The 16,074-nt window shown below is 67.2% G+C and overlaps 1 protein-coding gene across 4 annotated transcripts in view; it reads right to left on the bottom strand.

Annotated features, from left to right (window-relative positions):
• The window catches only part of DHX37 (DEAH-box helicase 37), a 19,074-nt gene extending 3,000 nt beyond the window's left edge, over positions 1 to 16,074 (bottom strand). For 2 of the 4 annotated variants that reach the window (XM_036013980.1, XM_036013982.1), the window contains exons 1-21: positions 15,867 to 16,074; positions 14,457 to 14,623; positions 13,709 to 13,821; positions 12,120 to 12,477; positions 11,625 to 11,773; positions 10,493 to 10,585; positions 9,755 to 9,851; positions 8,780 to 8,893; positions 7,956 to 8,057; positions 7,656 to 7,770; positions 6,752 to 6,847; positions 6,483 to 6,565; positions 5,718 to 5,862; positions 4,983 to 5,059; positions 4,490 to 4,722; positions 3,594 to 3,705; positions 2,431 to 2,537; positions 2,144 to 2,332; positions 1,240 to 1,364; positions 1,048 to 1,164; positions 120 to 292 (exon numbers count right to left, since the gene is read on the bottom strand). In XM_036013980.1, the coding sequence (XP_035869873.1) occupies positions 120 to 292; positions 1,048 to 1,164; positions 1,240 to 1,364; positions 2,144 to 2,332; positions 2,431 to 2,537; positions 3,594 to 3,705; positions 4,490 to 4,722; positions 4,983 to 5,059; positions 5,718 to 5,862; positions 6,483 to 6,565; positions 6,752 to 6,847; positions 7,656 to 7,770; positions 7,956 to 8,057; positions 8,780 to 8,893; positions 9,755 to 9,851; positions 10,493 to 10,585; positions 11,625 to 11,773; positions 12,120 to 12,477; positions 13,709 to 13,821; positions 14,457 to 14,623; positions 15,867 to 15,972 (2,871 nt within the window). In that variant the 5' untranslated portion in view covers positions 15,973 to 16,074. The remainder of the gene's footprint in view (positions 1 to 119; positions 293 to 1,047; positions 1,165 to 1,239; positions 1,365 to 2,143; positions 2,333 to 2,430; positions 2,538 to 3,593; positions 3,706 to 4,489; positions 4,723 to 4,982; positions 5,060 to 5,717; positions 5,863 to 6,482; positions 6,566 to 6,751; positions 6,848 to 7,655; positions 7,771 to 7,955; positions 8,058 to 8,779; positions 8,894 to 9,754; positions 9,852 to 10,492; positions 10,586 to 11,624; positions 11,774 to 12,119; positions 12,478 to 13,708; positions 13,822 to 14,456; positions 14,624 to 15,866) is intronic. The other 2 variants (XM_028527679.2, XM_036013981.1) reach the window with 1 other exon arrangement.

Genomic DNA, 16,074 nt, shown 5'->3' with positions numbered 1-16,074 from the left:
GTGCTGACCGCGCCCACAGCTGGCACCAGGCCGCAGGATGCGGGACAGAGGGCAGGGAGGAGCGGGAGCTCTGGGCGCAGTGACCGCCCCACTGCCCGTCCCCCGAGCTGGCACCCAACCTTGTAGGCGTTCCGCCACTTGTCGTCCAGCAGGTCCTCGCTCTGCACCCTGCGGGCCAGGTGGTCCCCCAGGCCAGCCATCACGATCTGCCGCAGGTAGGTCACCTGGCTCTCGGAAGGCGGCTGCATCTTGGGGTCCACGAAGAGCCCGGCTTCGGGGCACACGGTGTTCACTGCAGCGGGTGCCAGGGGTGAGGACGTGGGGGCCTGGGGCTGGCTACCCCCTGACCTCCTGGAAGGCCCCACACCCTCTGCACCGAGCCCCACCTCAGCAGCTGCTGACTGCGGCCCCTCCGCAGAGGCTGCCGGGACACGGGCCTCGCAGGGCCGGGCCAGCTGCTCGCCCCACAGCCACAGCCTCCCACTCAGGACAAAACCCCAAACCCTCTGGGTTTCATTGGCCGAGTCCTGCCCCTTCCACCTGCCTGCACAGCGGATGTGACTGAAGCTCTAACTGCTTGCTCTGCCCACAAGGCGGCGGCGAGGACGCCATGTGCCATGGGGGGTAGGACAGTAGCCCAGAGACCCGTGGACCCTGAGGACCCCGTGAGCCAAGGCTGGGCCCTACTCGGGAGTGCAGAAGCCCAGGATGGGGCGGGCCCAGGGGCAGCTGGTCTGGACCAGAGCCAGGGACAGAGGGTGACCAGAGGGATGTCACTAGGAGAAGGACGAGACTGAGACAGGCTGATGGGAGAGCGCGTGTGTCCTCCCAGGACCCCCAAGGCACCGAGCACCGGTCTGGGGTCACGGATGCATTTCAGCGGGCAGGGGGATCTGCAAACGCAGAGCCGGCGAGCAACTGGGGCGCAGCTGTTCGTGGACCACGTTGCTTAGAACAACTTTAAACATCGAAAGGGCCACGTTCTCAGCCGGGGCTGCCCGTGGACGGGAAGCCCGGGGGTCCCAGGGGCCGGCACTGGGGCCGCACCTGCAGTGGTCAGCTGGCCCCGCAGGCGCCGGATCTCCGCCATGGCCTTGTACCGTAGCCCGTTGGCCTCGCAGAACCGGGGCGAGCAGCCCGCGTACTCGCAGGCTCCCACGGCGCCTGGGGGAGAGGGAGGGGCACGGTCACTCGCTGCCCCCCGCCGGCCCCCACTCCCTCTCTGCGCCCGACACGCACCCAGCAGCACCATGAGGTCTCCGAGTTTCAGGGAAGCCCCTTGTCCGGCCCAGACCCTCTTCATCTGGGCCACCCGGGCCCGCTTGCTCTTCAGCCTGGCCAGCTCCTCGTCGCTGGCGGCCGGCCTGCAACACAACGCACCCGGCTACCGCCCTGGCCGAGGGCCGCAGGGGCAGCATGCACGTCTGTTCATCGGGGCGGGCTGGGCGGCTCAGGGACAGAGACACTGCCCGCTGGGGCCACCAACGTGATTGAGGCCTTAGGCTCCGGCTCAAAATTCACACCCAAGTTCACCTCTGGAGCCAACAAGACCATCACAGGGCACGTGTCCCACCAGCGGCTGCACGTGGAGAGCAGCGCAAAGAAACAGCCCGACCGAGGACAACGTCTTGTGTCCCTGCGCTGTTCCTAGATCGCAGTGAGGAGTCCCCAGGTGTGGGCTGGGTGAGGAGTCACCGCTGCAGTCCCCACACCCGAAAACAGCCGCTGCCGCTTGGGGGGGGGGGCGGGGGAGTCAGGTGCGGTCTGAGGTCCTTTGCTCGTGTGAACTAATCCCGCTCGCGCATCAGCTCCAGTGCCATTAGCACCTCACCCCCCGTCCAGGTGGGGAAGGCGAGCACAGGGAGGGAAGTCACCTTTCCAGGGTCACACAGCGCGGAAGTGGCACGGGGAGGTTTGCACCCTGGCAGTCTGGCCCAGACTCGGGGTTCCCAGCCCCCCAGTGCTACCCCGCCCTGACGTCAGCGGTATCCGAATAACTAACAGATTCCGCAGCGATCGGAACACTGGCGGGTGCAGAGAGGACAGGGTCCTGCTTGAGGCCACCCAACGAGCCAGTTGTCCCCCCGCAGGCCGGGCTCCAGGCCCTGCTCGGCCCGGCCGTGGCCCCAGGGCCCGGCCCCACCTGTCGAGCTCCTCGAACAGCTCCCGGACGGTCATGGCGGCCACGAGGGTGATGGCGTAGGGCAGGCAACCGTGCTGCCGGCTCAGCGCCAGCATCTTGGCGTAGCGGGGTGCCACGGGGAACGTGGCCATGGTCCTGCCCAGGGCGGTGATGGGGCAGCTCAGCCGGGACCTCTGCAGCTGCTTCACCCTGCAGCGTGGGGGAGGCCAGGCAGACGGGTCGGCTGGGGAGGGGGAGGGGCCGAGGACATGGTGGGCGCTGGGCTCTCCGTCCCCACCCCCAGCTACCTGTCTGTTTTTGGGGGCGCCTGCAGGGCCCCCAGCGCAATCAGCAGCTCCTCGGCGGCCAGGAGGGCCTCCACAGAGGGCGGGGTTGGGAAGGGGAAGTTGACCACCTGGATGCAGGGACGGGGCGGTAGACAGGTGTGAATGCCGAGACGCAAGCACGGTGGCCGAGAGAGGGGGTGAGGCCAGGCTGTCCTCTGGGCACCGTGCATGCCAACCGGACGCAGGGGCCGGACACTCAAAGGGGCCCGGGCTTCCTCAATCCTCGGGCCAGGGGAGCGCCGCAGGCCCCCGTCCTGCACTCAATCACACCCCGCACGCACCCAAGGGCACTGCCCGGGCGCGGCCCCTGCCGCCGCTCTGGGCAGCAGAGACGCAGGAAAGCAAGACGGGGCTCCGCCGCCCAGGCTCTCGCTCAGCCAGACGGGGCTGCAAGACCTGTGAGCCAGGTCCCCCCGGGCACGAGATCGGCAAGGGGGCTGGGATGGCGCCTCCTCCGAAGGAACGGCCGACTCAAAGCAGGGTCCTCGCGGACCCCCAGGCGCCCCTGCTCACAGCAGCTCCAGCCACAGCGGCCCGGCCAGCTAGGGAGCGGAGCCGCGAGCGGTCTGTGCGCACATTGGAGCGTGACTTGGCCGAGACCGGGGCCGAGGCAGTGACCCGCACCAGGGCCCGGGGACGCCGGAACAGGAGGCCGGGCGGGAGCCCGGTCCCAGGAGGACGAGGCCCGAGCAGCTCCACTGACACAGAATGTCTGGGATGGACGGACACAGAGCCAGAAAGCAGGCCTGCGGGCGCCCAGGGCTGGGGGGAAACGAACGGGGAGCGCATCCTCACGGGTGTGGGGTGTCCCGTGGGCGCAGGGCGCCTCTCCCGGACGGCACCTCTCGGGGGGGTGGGGGTGGGGGGAGCAGGTGGTCCCGTCCCCCACACCGAGGACAGAACACTCGGTGATACCGGGGCAGGGACGCAGGGGCTGGGCCTGTCTGCCCGCCGGCCCCAGGCATCTGGGCTGGACCATTAGGATCAGCTCCCGGGTCCCCCGGGCCACAGAGAAGAGGAGCCGGCCCAGGAGGGGCCGGGGCACCCTAGCCCAGCACGCCCAGGACAGGGGTGCCACAGCGCAGCACGGTGACGGCAGGGCCAGGGCAGGGGGCCGCTCTGACCTTTTCGATGTCCAGAGCCTTCATCTGCAGGACCAGGTCCTCCACGGGCCTCCGGGTGATCTCGGGCGGCGGGAAGGGCTCGAAGTCCCCAAACACGGCGGACGAGTAGAGCCTGAGGAGGACAGGGCCCGGCAGCTCAGACCCCTGAGTGAGTGGGGGACGGAGACGCTTGGCCCGAGGTGCCCGGCCGGCCCCGCCCGCCCGTGGGACCTCGCCCATGACCCTGGCTGAACCAGCAGCCGCTGCGTGCGGCTGGGCAGGGCTCACACAGGGCCCGGCGCTCGGTGCGTGGTGACCAGTCATTCCGCACCGGCGTTCTCTGTGGGGCTTCTCGGGCTTCCTTTTTTTGTGATTTATAACAACGTTGGGGAAAAAAAAAACAAAACAGCAACGGAGCCGTTAAAGAGTACCAGCGCTCAGAGTGGGGGAACCCTGCCAATGCCGATGTCGACACCAGCGAGGACCTGACGCCCGCGCGGCACGAGGAGCTCTCACAGCTCGGCAATGAAAGCCCAAGAGCCACCCTGGCTGGCGTGGCCTGAGCGCCGGCCGGGCTGAGAACTGAGAGGTCGCCGGTTCGATTCCCCGTCAGGACACGGGCCAGGTCCCAAGGTGGGGGCATGAGAGAGGCAACCGATCGATGTTTCTCTCCCAGTTTCTCTCCCTCTCCCTTCCTCTCTCTAAAATTAAATAAAGTCTTAGAACAAACAAAAGCAAAGGGCCGCATGGCGGCACCAGCAGCAGAGAGAGGCCTGGAGGCCAGAGAGAGAGAGAGGCTTACAGAGCACCCTGGACAGTCTCCACGGGGACCCGGGGCCCTCGCCTCCTGCCCCTCGGGGCGTGGCTGCTGCAGAGCGACCCCAGGGTCCCTGGCGGGGGGGCCTGGGGCGCCTCACCTGTAGCAGTGGCCGGGCTCCGTCCGGCCCGCGCGGCCGGCCCGCTGGTCCGCTGAGGCCTGGGAGATCCAGGAGACGCGGAAGGAGGACACGCCGGTCACACGGTCGTAGTGCCGCTTCTTCACCTTCCCGCAGTCCACCACGTACCGGATGCCCGGGATGGTGAGGGACGTCTCGGCTACGTTGGTGGCCACCACACACAGGCGAGTCCCCTCCGGGGGAGGCTGGAAGACCTAGGACGGCGGCAGAGGCCGCGAAAACCCCACCGGGATCAGGGGAGGGTGTGTGTGGGGACGGAGAGCTGTCGCTCCCATCGGAGAGGCCGGCCAGGCTGCATGCGTGTGGCCGGGAGGTGACCAGGTAGACAGGGCCCAGCCTCGATGCTCCCAAGCTACATGCTGACCAGTTGGATGGCCCAGTGCCTGCCCTGCCCCCATTCCGCTGCCCACGGGGGCTCCCTGGCCAGGCGCCTGTCCTCGCCCCGGCCTGTTACCTGGGCTTGCTTCTCCGGGGCCAGCAGAGAGTAGAGCGGAAGCACGTGCAGGGGGAGCGAGGCATCCGGCTGCTCACCTGCAGGGGAGGCGGAGGATGCTGCTGCTACCCCCCGCACCCACGGCAGGAGCCGGCCTCAGCCTGTCCTCGCCACGGCCTGCTCTGCCGGAGATGCCCCTGGGCCAGCCACGCTGCCAGGGGCTCAGCCCCCCACACCAGAGAGGCAGACAGGGAGGCCCAGCCTAGGTGGGCGGAGGGCGGAGGGGCCCCCGGGGCTCTCCCCAGCCCCACTGCTCCACCAGATGGGAAGCGCCTGGCCCCCTGTGGAACCCCTGGCCCCCTGTGGAACCCCTTCCTCGTACAGGGCCCTGGAGGCGGCTGGGGGTGCCCTCGGGCTGCCCGGTGCTGGACAAGGAAGGGCTGGACAGGCACGGCCTTGGGGCTGTCTCCACACAGAAGCACCCCCTGGAGGTGGACACTATGCCCAGATGGCACGGAGGCGTGCGCTCCCCCAGCTACGCTGAGCCCACGGGTGGCCCCTCGCCACAGCCCACACGAGACGTCCCCAAGGGCCTGTCGGCTGCCAGGAAGCAGTGGGGCTCAGCGCTGGCGCGGGGCAGAAGCTCCAGGCCACACCCCGAGACCCGCAGCCCCCGGGGGGGGAGGGCTGGAGAGTCGGGGGCTCGGTGGACGCCCTTGGGGCGCCTGTGCCAGGGCACGTGCACGGGGGCGGCACCTCCGTCCGCTGCGTCATCCCCCAGGTCCAGGTCCAGGTCGGAGCCCAGCGCCGCCTCCTCGTCGTCCATCTCCGCCTCCCTGTCCTCGTCACCTTCGCCCGCCGGCAGAACCGAGTAACTGTCCAAGCTGATCTGCGGCAGCGCCTACGGGAGACAGGGCGTCAGGACCGCGGGCTGCAGGGGACCCCGCGCGGGCACTTCTGTCACGGGCAGGGAGAACGAGGACCAAGGCCCGGCTCTGCCACCGAGAGCCACAGGCCCACGGCAGGCCACACAACCTCTCCCTGCCCGAGTTCCCTCGTCTGACGGTTGGGGATAATCGTGGGACGATTTGCTAACGTGTGGAGAGAAGGCAGGGCCCCGCCTGGCAGGCTGCTGTGCACAGGCGGGTCGGCCGCAAGTAACGACTGACGCCACGGCTCCGGTGCCTGGGGCCTGGCCTCCGGAAGCTTCCTCTGGGACCACAGCGCAGGGAGTCTTGATGTCCCCTGTCTCAGCTGGCCCCACGGCCCCTGGGCAGCACCTCCCGCAGAGGCCCCTCCACGGCAGGGAAGGGCTGGGCCCTGGTGGCCGACGTGGTCCCTGGTATCCGCAGGCAGCCCCTGGGCACCAGGATGAGTCTAATGACTGAGGAGGGGACCTTAATTCTGTTTCTCTTCAACCACATTTCCACGTGCACGGCCAGCCCCGAGGGGGCCGGGGAGGGGGTGGCGGCCACCACACAGGCCAGGAGGCTGCAGAACCCCCAGCTGCCCTCCACCTACCGCCGCCTGGGCCTTCCTCGCCCTCGCCCGGGACTTCTTAAACTTCCTCGTTTCTTCCACCGAGTCCTGCTGGTCGTCCTTTTCTGGAAAGGGGAGCTGGTCAGGGAGGAAGACGCCCCGTGGCCCCGGCCGGGCGCTTGGGGCTCCGCCCTTCCCTGTGCAGAGCGGGGTCACCACGCCGGCGGCCTTTATGGGGGGACGGGTGGGCGGACAAGGGGCAGCTCTCACATAGGGACGTGGGGGCCCCGAGCCTCCAGCCCCCTGGGTACCTGGCGGCCGATGCCTGGAGCGCGGGAAGGCCCTCCGGAGCCTGCGACACAGCGCGTGCACCTCCGCCTGCCCCGTCAGGAACACCAGGATGCCGCCTGCGGGGAGAGCGAGGCCCTGTTAGCTGCTCCCCAAGCAGCAGACACCACCGTAGCCGCGACCGCTTGCCCAGCCGTGCGCCGAGGGCTGGCCTCAAGGACGACCCGTCCAACTGGGAGACAGGGATGGACGCCGGCAGCCACCTCCCGGACCGAGTGCAGCGGGACGGGGAGGCCACAGCTACCGTCTGGCCCGGCCCAGCGGCTCCACGCCCCGGAGGTCGGGAAGGGGAGGCGCAGCCAGAACCCGCCGCGGCAGCTCCGGGCGCAGCAGCCGGAAGGGAGGGAGCGGCCCAGCGCCCCCTGGAAGGTGGTCCTTCCGTGTAAAGGGCTAACGCTCTGGCACTGGCTACAACGTGGATGGACCTTGAGAACGGACACCGAGAGAGACGCCACCCACCAAAGGCCACCCGGCGTGGCCCCGTGTTTCACTGAGTCCGTGAAACACGCAGAACAGGTGCGTCTGCAGGACGGGGGAGGGGAGCCACCTGCAGGAGCTCCGTCAGGTAGATGCCGTGACTGAGCCAGCGCTGGGGCCCCAGGGCTCGGGAGTGCGGCTCGGGTGGGGCACGCCCATTCGCCTGGCCTGGGCCCTGCGCACCATCCTGCCGCCGGCTGCTGGCAGGCGCCGCTCGGTGCTCACCGAAGCCTCACAGAGCTTTGGGTGGAGCTCGGCAGGGCGGGCGCCGTCAACTCTGGAGCCAGGGAGGAAACTGAGGCACGGCAAGGACGGTAACCCTCGGGCCACTCGGGGGGAGGGCAGGAGCCCCACCGCCCACCCCCGGGGTCTGGAAGGGGCGGGCCTCACCTGCGGGCAGCATGCGGTGGATCTTGCACACCTTCCGGAAGCACTCGCCGCTGTAGTCCTCCTGCGGCGTCCGCTTGTTGAAGTGCACCGTCACCGGGAACTGCCGGGACTCCACCTGCCACGGATGCCCACGGGATGAGCGCGCTGGCCCGGGCTCAGCCCCTCCCACTTCCCGGGCTCTCTGACCACGAGGTCTCCCTCCTCTACTGCGTGGGTCCCTCCTCACGACTGGTGTCCTCGCTGTCACGGCTGACAGGGTCCCGCCCACCCCGCTGCCCGAGAGCCCGGCCCCAGTGTCACCTTGACGACGGGGGGCGGCTCCGAGAAGAGCCGCTGGTTCTGGGTGAAGTCCTCCACCCGCAGTGTGGCCGACATGATGAGCAGCTTCAGCGGCTTGAGCCTCTGGGGGACAGAAGACAGGCTTGGTGACCCTCGGCCGCCCAGGGGGACAGAAGACAGGCTCGGTGGCCCGCGGCCACCCAGGGCCACCCCCCCCCCGCCCCATCCTCCTTGCCAGAGGCCCCAGAAAAAAGCAGGGGAAGCGAGCTGAGAGCAGGATCCTCCTCTCCCAGGGCGATGGCTCCTTCGAGGGGGTCCTTAACGTCCCCCAAGTTAAGTTGCAATGGTGGCATGAACCCGGGTCCTCCCACTGCCACCTCCCAGCCTCGCCCCCGTCTCCTCACTTCCTCCCACCCCGCCTCCTGCAACGCCAGCTCATGGCGCCTCTTCAGATGAAGCCCCGGGGGCCAGCCCGGCCCACCGCACACAGAACTGCCGTCTGTCTGACGAGCGTTCTGTGTTTGTGATTCAGACAGAAAAGTGTGTCCCCTTCCCAGCAGGACTGGGAGGCCACCCCCCGGCTGGTGTTCCCTGACACAGCAGGCCCCCGGGGGTGGGGGTGGCAGGGGAGACCCTGGGCTGGGCACTGGGCACCCAGGCGTGGCCTGCGGCCCCATCTCAGGATGCCAGCAGGGCCTGGCCAAGCACGAACTCCTCGCTGGAGCCTCTGACGTTGCAGGGAGGGAAGGACGATGGTCTCTGAGCTGGACCTGGGACTCCCGCCTGGGCTGCTACGCCGAGACCCCAGCCCGGCCCCGGGCCCCCCCCCCCACCTCCCGCCCTACCTTCTCCCGGAGAGACACGATGCGGGACAGGAGGCCGATGAGGATGTCCGTGTACACGCTGCGCTCGTGGGCCTCGTCAATGATCACCACCTTGTACTTCAGCAGCAGGAAGTCCTGGGGGCGGAGGCTGGGGTGTGAGGCCGGCGGCCGAGGCCTGAGCCACCCCGGGGTCACTCCTCACCCCCGAACTCCCACTCGGAGGGGGCCCCCTCTGACAGCAGGTGCGGGTCCCAGGGCGCGCCGCCTGAGGTCCTGGCCGGTGACTCCCCTGCCCCGGGACTCAGTGCCTTCCCCCGCACAGCAGGGTCACCAGCGCCTGACGCGTGGGGTCCCAGGGTGGGGGGGTTTCAGTGACAGTGACTCGACTGCCTGTGAAGTGCCCAGGGGCCGGGGCCGGGCCGAGAAAGGACAGCTACTACTTATTAGATCGGAGCACCAAGTGCAGATGCCCGTGGGCCGCAGAGGGCGGAAGTGGACGTGAGACGTGCAGTGGGGGCCAAGGGCAACTACCTGGACCGCTGCACGCCGCACGGGAAGGGGCCACCAGACCCCAAACCCAGCTCACAGCCGCCTCCCTGAGCCTCCCTGGCCAGCCGAGAGGCCGAGGGAGGAGTCACCTCCGCCCCCTGACCCTGCGCAGGGGGAGGCCGCGCAGCCAGTGAGGAGCAGTGTGCACGTGGCTACTGCGTGCACACCTGCGAACCCAACCACGGTACAAACCCGAGCTCACGTTTAACGAGCACCTGCTAGGCGCTGTGCTAAGGAGCTCTCGCGCACTATACGGCTCCTGCACAACAGTCACACGAGGGAGGCACCTGCTTGCAGATCAAGACGCTAAGACCCAGAGAGGTTAAGTGACTGGCCCAAGGTCACACAGCCGTTGGCACGGCAGCTGCTTACAGGTGTGGTGGTGTCCTAGCTCCAGGCTGCCTCCACGCACCGGCCCTGCCCTCCGGGACTGGACGAGCGACCCACCTTCTGGATTTCCTTGAGCAGCACGCCGTCCGTCATGAACTTGATTCTGGTCTCCTCGGTCACGTTCCCTTCGTATCGGATCTGATAGGAGACGACCCTGCGGGCACATGGCAGGTAAGTCCCCCAGAGGCCTCGCTGGTCGGGGCTGCAACCTTGTGGGCAGTGCCAGGTGGGCAGCAGAGGCGGCCTGGTCCCCGTGGGCGGGCGGCCCAGGGCCGAGGCCCGCCACCTGTGCCAGCAACACGCCCCGAGGTCTCTGGCAAAGGCGGCACCCGCTCTGCTCCAACCACTCTCCGAGGCAAGTCCTACGGCCCCAGCGCCAGGAGAGGGGGGCCTGCATCTCAGAAGGGTTTTCAGTGGATGTGGTGATGCTGAGACCGAACCGCTGCCCGCCGGCGTGCGCCCACTGCTGCTTTGCCCTGCCCTCGGGCCCCGCTAGGGCCAGTCGGCCCGCTCAGCACTCTGCGTGTGATGTGACGTTGAGCCCGAGGCCCGGCTGGCCTGTCCCAGCTCCACGCCCCCTGCCTGGGAGGGTCCCGCTGTCCCACACGCAGACAACCTTCTCAGGAGAGGAGACCCCTGTCCCAGGTACGGAGTGGCAGAAGTGATGGTCCCTCCCAGTGCCCTCGGCAGGGACGAGGGCCCACGATGCCGCCTAGATCCTCAGGGACAGCTGACCCTGCACAGGGCCAGAGGACCGCCCCCCACCCCGTGCACCCCTAGAGGCTGAACCCTCACCGCTGCGACAGGTTCATCTCCTTGGCCACGCGCTGGGACATGGCTATGGCGGCCACGCGGCGGGGCTCCGTGACGCCGATGATGCTGCCGTCGCTGGGGGCCAGAGAACGCAGTGCGTTAGCGGTGCCACGCCCCCCCACGCCCGCTGTCGGTCCCCAAGTCACACGTGGCTCCCAGGCAGGACTCGCTGGGCAGAGGTGGCCCTCACCGGGGCCCGGGGACATGCACGCCAGGCAGGGCACCTCAGCATCGCTTAGCAGTAAACGTGGAAGGGCCACACACACGGGGGACAGACCCATGGGCCCCGTGCGACGGAAACCGGGCGTGGAGCCCACCACCAAGGGGACGGGCTGGTTTGGGCTGTGCAGAGGTCAGCTCAGCAGGCCGGACTGGCCCCCCTGCAGGGGGCGCTGGAGCCCTGGATTCTGGGAGGGCTCCCACGCACCCCCCGCCCCTGCCCCTTCCCTGAAGGATAAGAGGGGAGGGGCTGTCTGTGCGGGACCCCTGCTGTCCTTCGGGAAGGGTGGCTGGGGTTTGGGGACCTGCAGGCAGAGGGGGCCTAGGTGACCAGCCCCCCAGTAGCACCCTGCGCGCTGAGTCTCTCGTGGGCTTCCCGGGGAGATGGCACGTCACGCGTGTCCTCTCAGCTCCCAGCTGGAGGTGTGACCAGGGTGACTCCGCCGGGAGCCTGTGTCCCCCAGACGCCACCCCGGGGCCTGTCCCTCTGTGACTGGGCTCCGTGTCCTCTGCTGGACCCAAGCTCGACCTTGACTCTGACGACACGCTGAGTCCTGGGAGCCCTCCCAGCCCATTGCTGAACGGGGGTGGCCTTGGGGACCCGGCCATGTGGGTCCAAGGAGCCCACAGAAGGCGACACCCTGCTCCGTGTGCCAGGGACGGATCTAAGTAAGGGCTTCACACAAGCTGGGGCACCTCACGGACACACCCGCCCTGACCCTGGGGAGCAGGTGCAAGGACACCCTCCCCGCCCCCCCGGTTCCGGGAACGAGGCCCAGAGACGGGAAGCAGCTCGCCCGTAGCCGCGGAGCCGGGGCCCGGCAGCTCAGGAGACCGCGCCCGTAAGGACCTTTGGGGGGGTGGACAGCACCCCCACGGCCACCTCGGCCCCCACCTGCTGTAGCCCGCCTCGTAGAGAAACTGGGGCACCTGCGTGGTCTTCCCGCTGCCCGTCTCGCCGCACACGATGATGATGGGGTGCTCGGCCACGGCCTCCATGATCACTTGCTCCTCGGAGAGGATCGGCAGCTTCAGGCGCTCTTGCTGCAGGGGGAGGAAGTCAGTGCTGGGGCTGGGGGCGGGGGCGGGCCCCTGCAGAGCGGCCTCCACGAAGGTGGCGGCTGGCACTCGGCCGGCACCCAGACTCAGGGGACCGAGCACGCCCACCGGTGAGTGGAAGCCTTGAGCCTCGGGGGCGGGGACAGAGCCGCGAGCAGGGCCCTTCAAAGGGCGAGACCCGCCGTCCTCAGGGACCGCGCGGCTCCCGAGACACGGGAGGAGCTCGGCTGTCGCTGGTGGGGTCGACCCGTATGTGCGGGTGACGCCCCCTCCGCCCCCTCGGGCCCTCGCCACGCGGCCTACGTTCTCAGCAGACGCCGGAGCCTCGCACCTGCATTTCCGGGGAGCGGTTCACGGGCACGAAGACGGCGGGCTTCACGGGGGGCCTGGCCAGCGGGGAGGCCTCGGCTGCAGGGGCCGAAGGCACGGCGGGGGTCCCGGCAGGAGGGGGCGGACCACTGGGCACCGGGCTCTCCCCCGTGCCCCCGGGCAGAGCTGGCGGCAGACATGGCGCCGTCGTCCCCGCTCCGGCCTCCACCTGCTCGGCGGCCGGGGCCTCGTCGGGTTCAGACTCCACGGAGGAGGACTCCGACTCTTCCTCCTCCTCTGCCTCCTGCAGACGGCGCTTCCGGCGGGCCCCGCTGAGGCTGCTGATCGTCCGACCCGGGGCCGTGACCTCGTCGGCTCTCCTGCGGGAGAGCCAGAGTCTGACGCAAAGGCCCCAGGACCGACGCAGGCAGCTCTGGGCTCCGGCCGCCCCAGGGCCTTGGCACATGCTGTTTCCACTGCCACCCTCGCCTCACTCCAATGTCACCTCTCGGGGGCTTCTCCCAAACCGCCCCACCCTTTCCCCAGCCTTCACTTCTGCTTGGTGTTCACCGGAGCCACACAGAGGTGCACACACTCATGTGATTGCTGCCGTCCCCCCCGCCCCCCACCATGAAGGGAAGCTTGTTCAGCATTTTGTTCGGTGTACTGCTCTCTGCCTGGGGCCAAGGACAGCCTGGGACACAGCCGTTCCGTGCACAGCAAGATGAACAGAGCCGGCTGGTGGGAGACCACAGTGAGTGGGGGGTCTCGGGGAGGGCCCCAGGGGCTCAGCCCAAGGCCGGGGTCCTGCAGAAACGTCAGCAGTGTGCTGAAACCGTCCAACAGCTCAAGACCGGGGGGAATCTGGGTTTTAATGGGAAATCTCTTTGTTCTTTTTTAAAAAGAGATTTAGTTTATTTTTAGTGAGAGGCGGGGGGGGGGGGAGAAAGAAAGGGAGAGAAACATGGATCGGTTGCCTCCTGCACTCCCCTCACTGGGCACCTGGCCTGTAACCCAGGCACATGCCCTGACTGGGAATCGAACCGGCGAACTCTCTCTTTGTGGGATGACGCCCAACCCACGGAGCCACCCTGGTCAGGGCTCTCCCAATTCTTAACTGTGGGCTACATTGGGGTGAATGGTGTCCCCCCAAAATCCAGGCTCCCAGAGACTCAGAACATGACCTCATTCAGAACCAGGGTCTCGGCAGGTATGATTAGGATAGGGTCACACTGGACTGGGGTGGGCCCTACACCCCAGGGACTGGTGTCCTCACAAGGAGAAAAAAGGGGGACCCAGACACGCTGTGAGGACGCCATATGACAACGGGGGCAGAGGCTGGAGAGGGTGTCTAAAAGCCGGCCATCGGCGCGGACTGCCGGCCAGCACCAGGAGCCAGCAGAGGGGCGTGGGACAGACGCGCCAGCCTCCAGAAGGGACCGCCCGGCCGACACCAGCGTGTGGCGCCTCGTAGGGTGTTCAGCAGCTCCTGGGGCCTCTACCCACTGGGAGCATCAGAGGCCCCTGCAAACGCGTTTCCTCCTGACGCTCGGCCCCAGGGGGACGCCGTCGCCCGGGAGGGGCAGGCTGCAGAGGGGCTGGCCGGCTCACTCTCTGGCGTGGTACATGCGGTCCCCGGTGCCCAGCTTGGACGTGGTGTAGTACAGCCTCAGCTCCGCCTCCGACACCTGGACCTCGCTCAGCTTCTGCAGCATCTGCGCGCGCTGGGGGAGGACACGGGCGCGTCAGGACCCTCTCTTCGGAGGGAAGCGGGATGTTACACAACACTCAGCATGGCTGACGCCACCCGCCTTCTGAAACCGACGGTCGGATCCCAACCACTGGCACGTGGCGTTCTCCCACCAGCGGATGTGCCGCGGGAGCCGGGGCTGGTAAGCAGGCTCTCTCCACCTCCCTCTGTCACTGCACACTGTCTCGCACAAAAAGCCGCCTGTGGGGACGTGCCCCGGGGCTTCTTTCCCCTGGTGAGCAGCTTGTGAGTTTTTACTGCTGTTTACGTTATACGTATTTGATACGTGCTTCTACACGTATATGTCACAATCGGTAAAAGAAAAACAAGGTACGGGATGGTGTGGGGAAGCGCTGCACCGGATTTTAGAAGGACACTCGGAAGAGTGAGTGCTCTGGGGGACGGGCGTCGGACGGTCCCCTGCTGGAGTCACAGCGCCCCGCACGGGGACCTTGGCAGAGTATCAACTGTGAATCAGCAAAGCCTAGAGATCGGGGTCTCTCAGTCTCCCCACTGCAGGCATTTTGGGGCTCAGTCCTGCTCACCCCTGCCCCATCTCTGTCCGGCCCGGAGAGCCGTGTGCAGACCCCGGCGGGGCAGCAGGTGTACCTGGCTCTTCTTCTCCTTCTGTTCTAAGATTTTCTGCAGCACCTTCCGCTCTTTCTTGGTCAGAGGTTTCTTCTTCTTCGACGGTGGAGGGGCCTTGGTCTTCTTTTTCTTCTTCCCCGGCAGGACCAGGGCGTTGCTGGCATCGACTCCTTTCAGCGTGCCCCTATCTAAAAGGGCAGGCTGGTCTGACCCGCAGCCCCAGGGGCCAGGAGATGCTGGCAATGCTCAGGGCTCCCCTTACTTAATGCTGGTCTCCCCTGGGGACCTCCAGCCCTTCGTGGGAGCCCCCTGAGGGCCCACACAGGAATGGGGGTGCAGACCCAGCCCACTGTGCCTTCACTCGACCCATCCACCCAGCACCTGCCACGGGTCGGGCTCTGCTGTGAGCCAGGGCACCCCTGTCCCAGTGTGGGGGGAGAGAGAAGGGGGTACACTCTATAACGAGGTGTTCCTCGGTGTGGGGACTGCTCTAGGGCGGGTCTGGGAGATGCAAGCTATTCTCACAATAATGTTACAACGTACCGAGTCTATGTCCCACCTATTTTCAAATGTCACCTTCTGAAAGTATGCCATGCAGACCAGCACTCAGCTACCACATCCCTCTTCAACTCAACCTACTGCAGCAGCTTGGGGAGCGACCCCTTGTGCCTGACATCCAACACTGGGGTGCCCTCTGCAGTGGCTCAGATGGGCAGTGTCCGATCCTGTTATTAACTGCTCAGGCTCCTTACGAGCTTATGTAAACAGCACGAGAGGTTGTGTGACCATCATTTAAGAACGAGGCAATTTTAAGCAACGCGGCTATCTCCCACAGCCACGGTCCTCACCTGGTGACCCCGCCCCCATTTTCAAATTTCACCTCCACTCGGCCATTCTGGCCGCCTTCAGGTCTTGCCTCAAAGGACGCCTTCTCCATGAAGCCCTCCCCACGCACCCTATGCAACATCACAACTCGCCCAATCACCCCTTCTGTTCATCTCCCCAGTACTGACAACCCCGCCACGGTCTGTATAGTTTCCGTGATCCCAGGAGCGGCTAAGCTGCGTACGGCGGGGATTTGCTCCCCATAAATCTCCTTTTCTGTCACGTTTCTAGCGCCTAGCACTTTGTAGACGCTCCAACTGACGGCAGTGTCAGCAGCCTGCAGTTGAGCAGGCAGGGGTGGGCTCAAAACACTTTAGGGCAAGAAATGTACAATGGGAGCCATCAGGATGGATGAAATGAACTTATTTTCTTGCCCAAATGCGCTACGCTGGGCTGGCCTGTAAGCGAGAGAAAGCCCGGGTAGTGTTCCAAATTCGGGTAAAATGAGACTGTCACTGTCCGGGGACCTTCAGCCCCCACCGGCCGGCCTCGGAGGCGAGACCCCTGGTGGCCCTCCTCCCGAAACCCAGCCCCCGGACGCCTTACCCTCTAGTTCCAGCAGCACAGGGGGCGGCTCTGGGGGGCCTTGCGAGGGGCCGGGGGCCGCCTGCTGGCGCCCCTTGACGTTGTACCGCCGGCGCAGCTTCCCCATGGCGCCCTGTTCCTGCTCAGGTGCGGCTGGGATGCCCAGCAGCGTACCCCTGGGTCCACCCCACGTGGGTTTGCAGACTGTCGCTCCAGCCGGAAAACTTCC

Source organism: Phyllostomus discolor, chromosome 13 (assembly GCF_004126475.2).
Source record: "Phyllostomus discolor isolate MPI-MPIP mPhyDis1 chromosome 13, mPhyDis1.pri.v3, whole genome shotgun sequence".
Lineage (NCBI taxonomy): Eukaryota > Metazoa > Chordata > Mammalia > Chiroptera > Phyllostomidae > Phyllostomus > Phyllostomus discolor.
The sequence above is the reverse complement of the archived record's forward strand: the minus strand, read 5'-3'. Positions and strand labels throughout refer to the sequence as shown.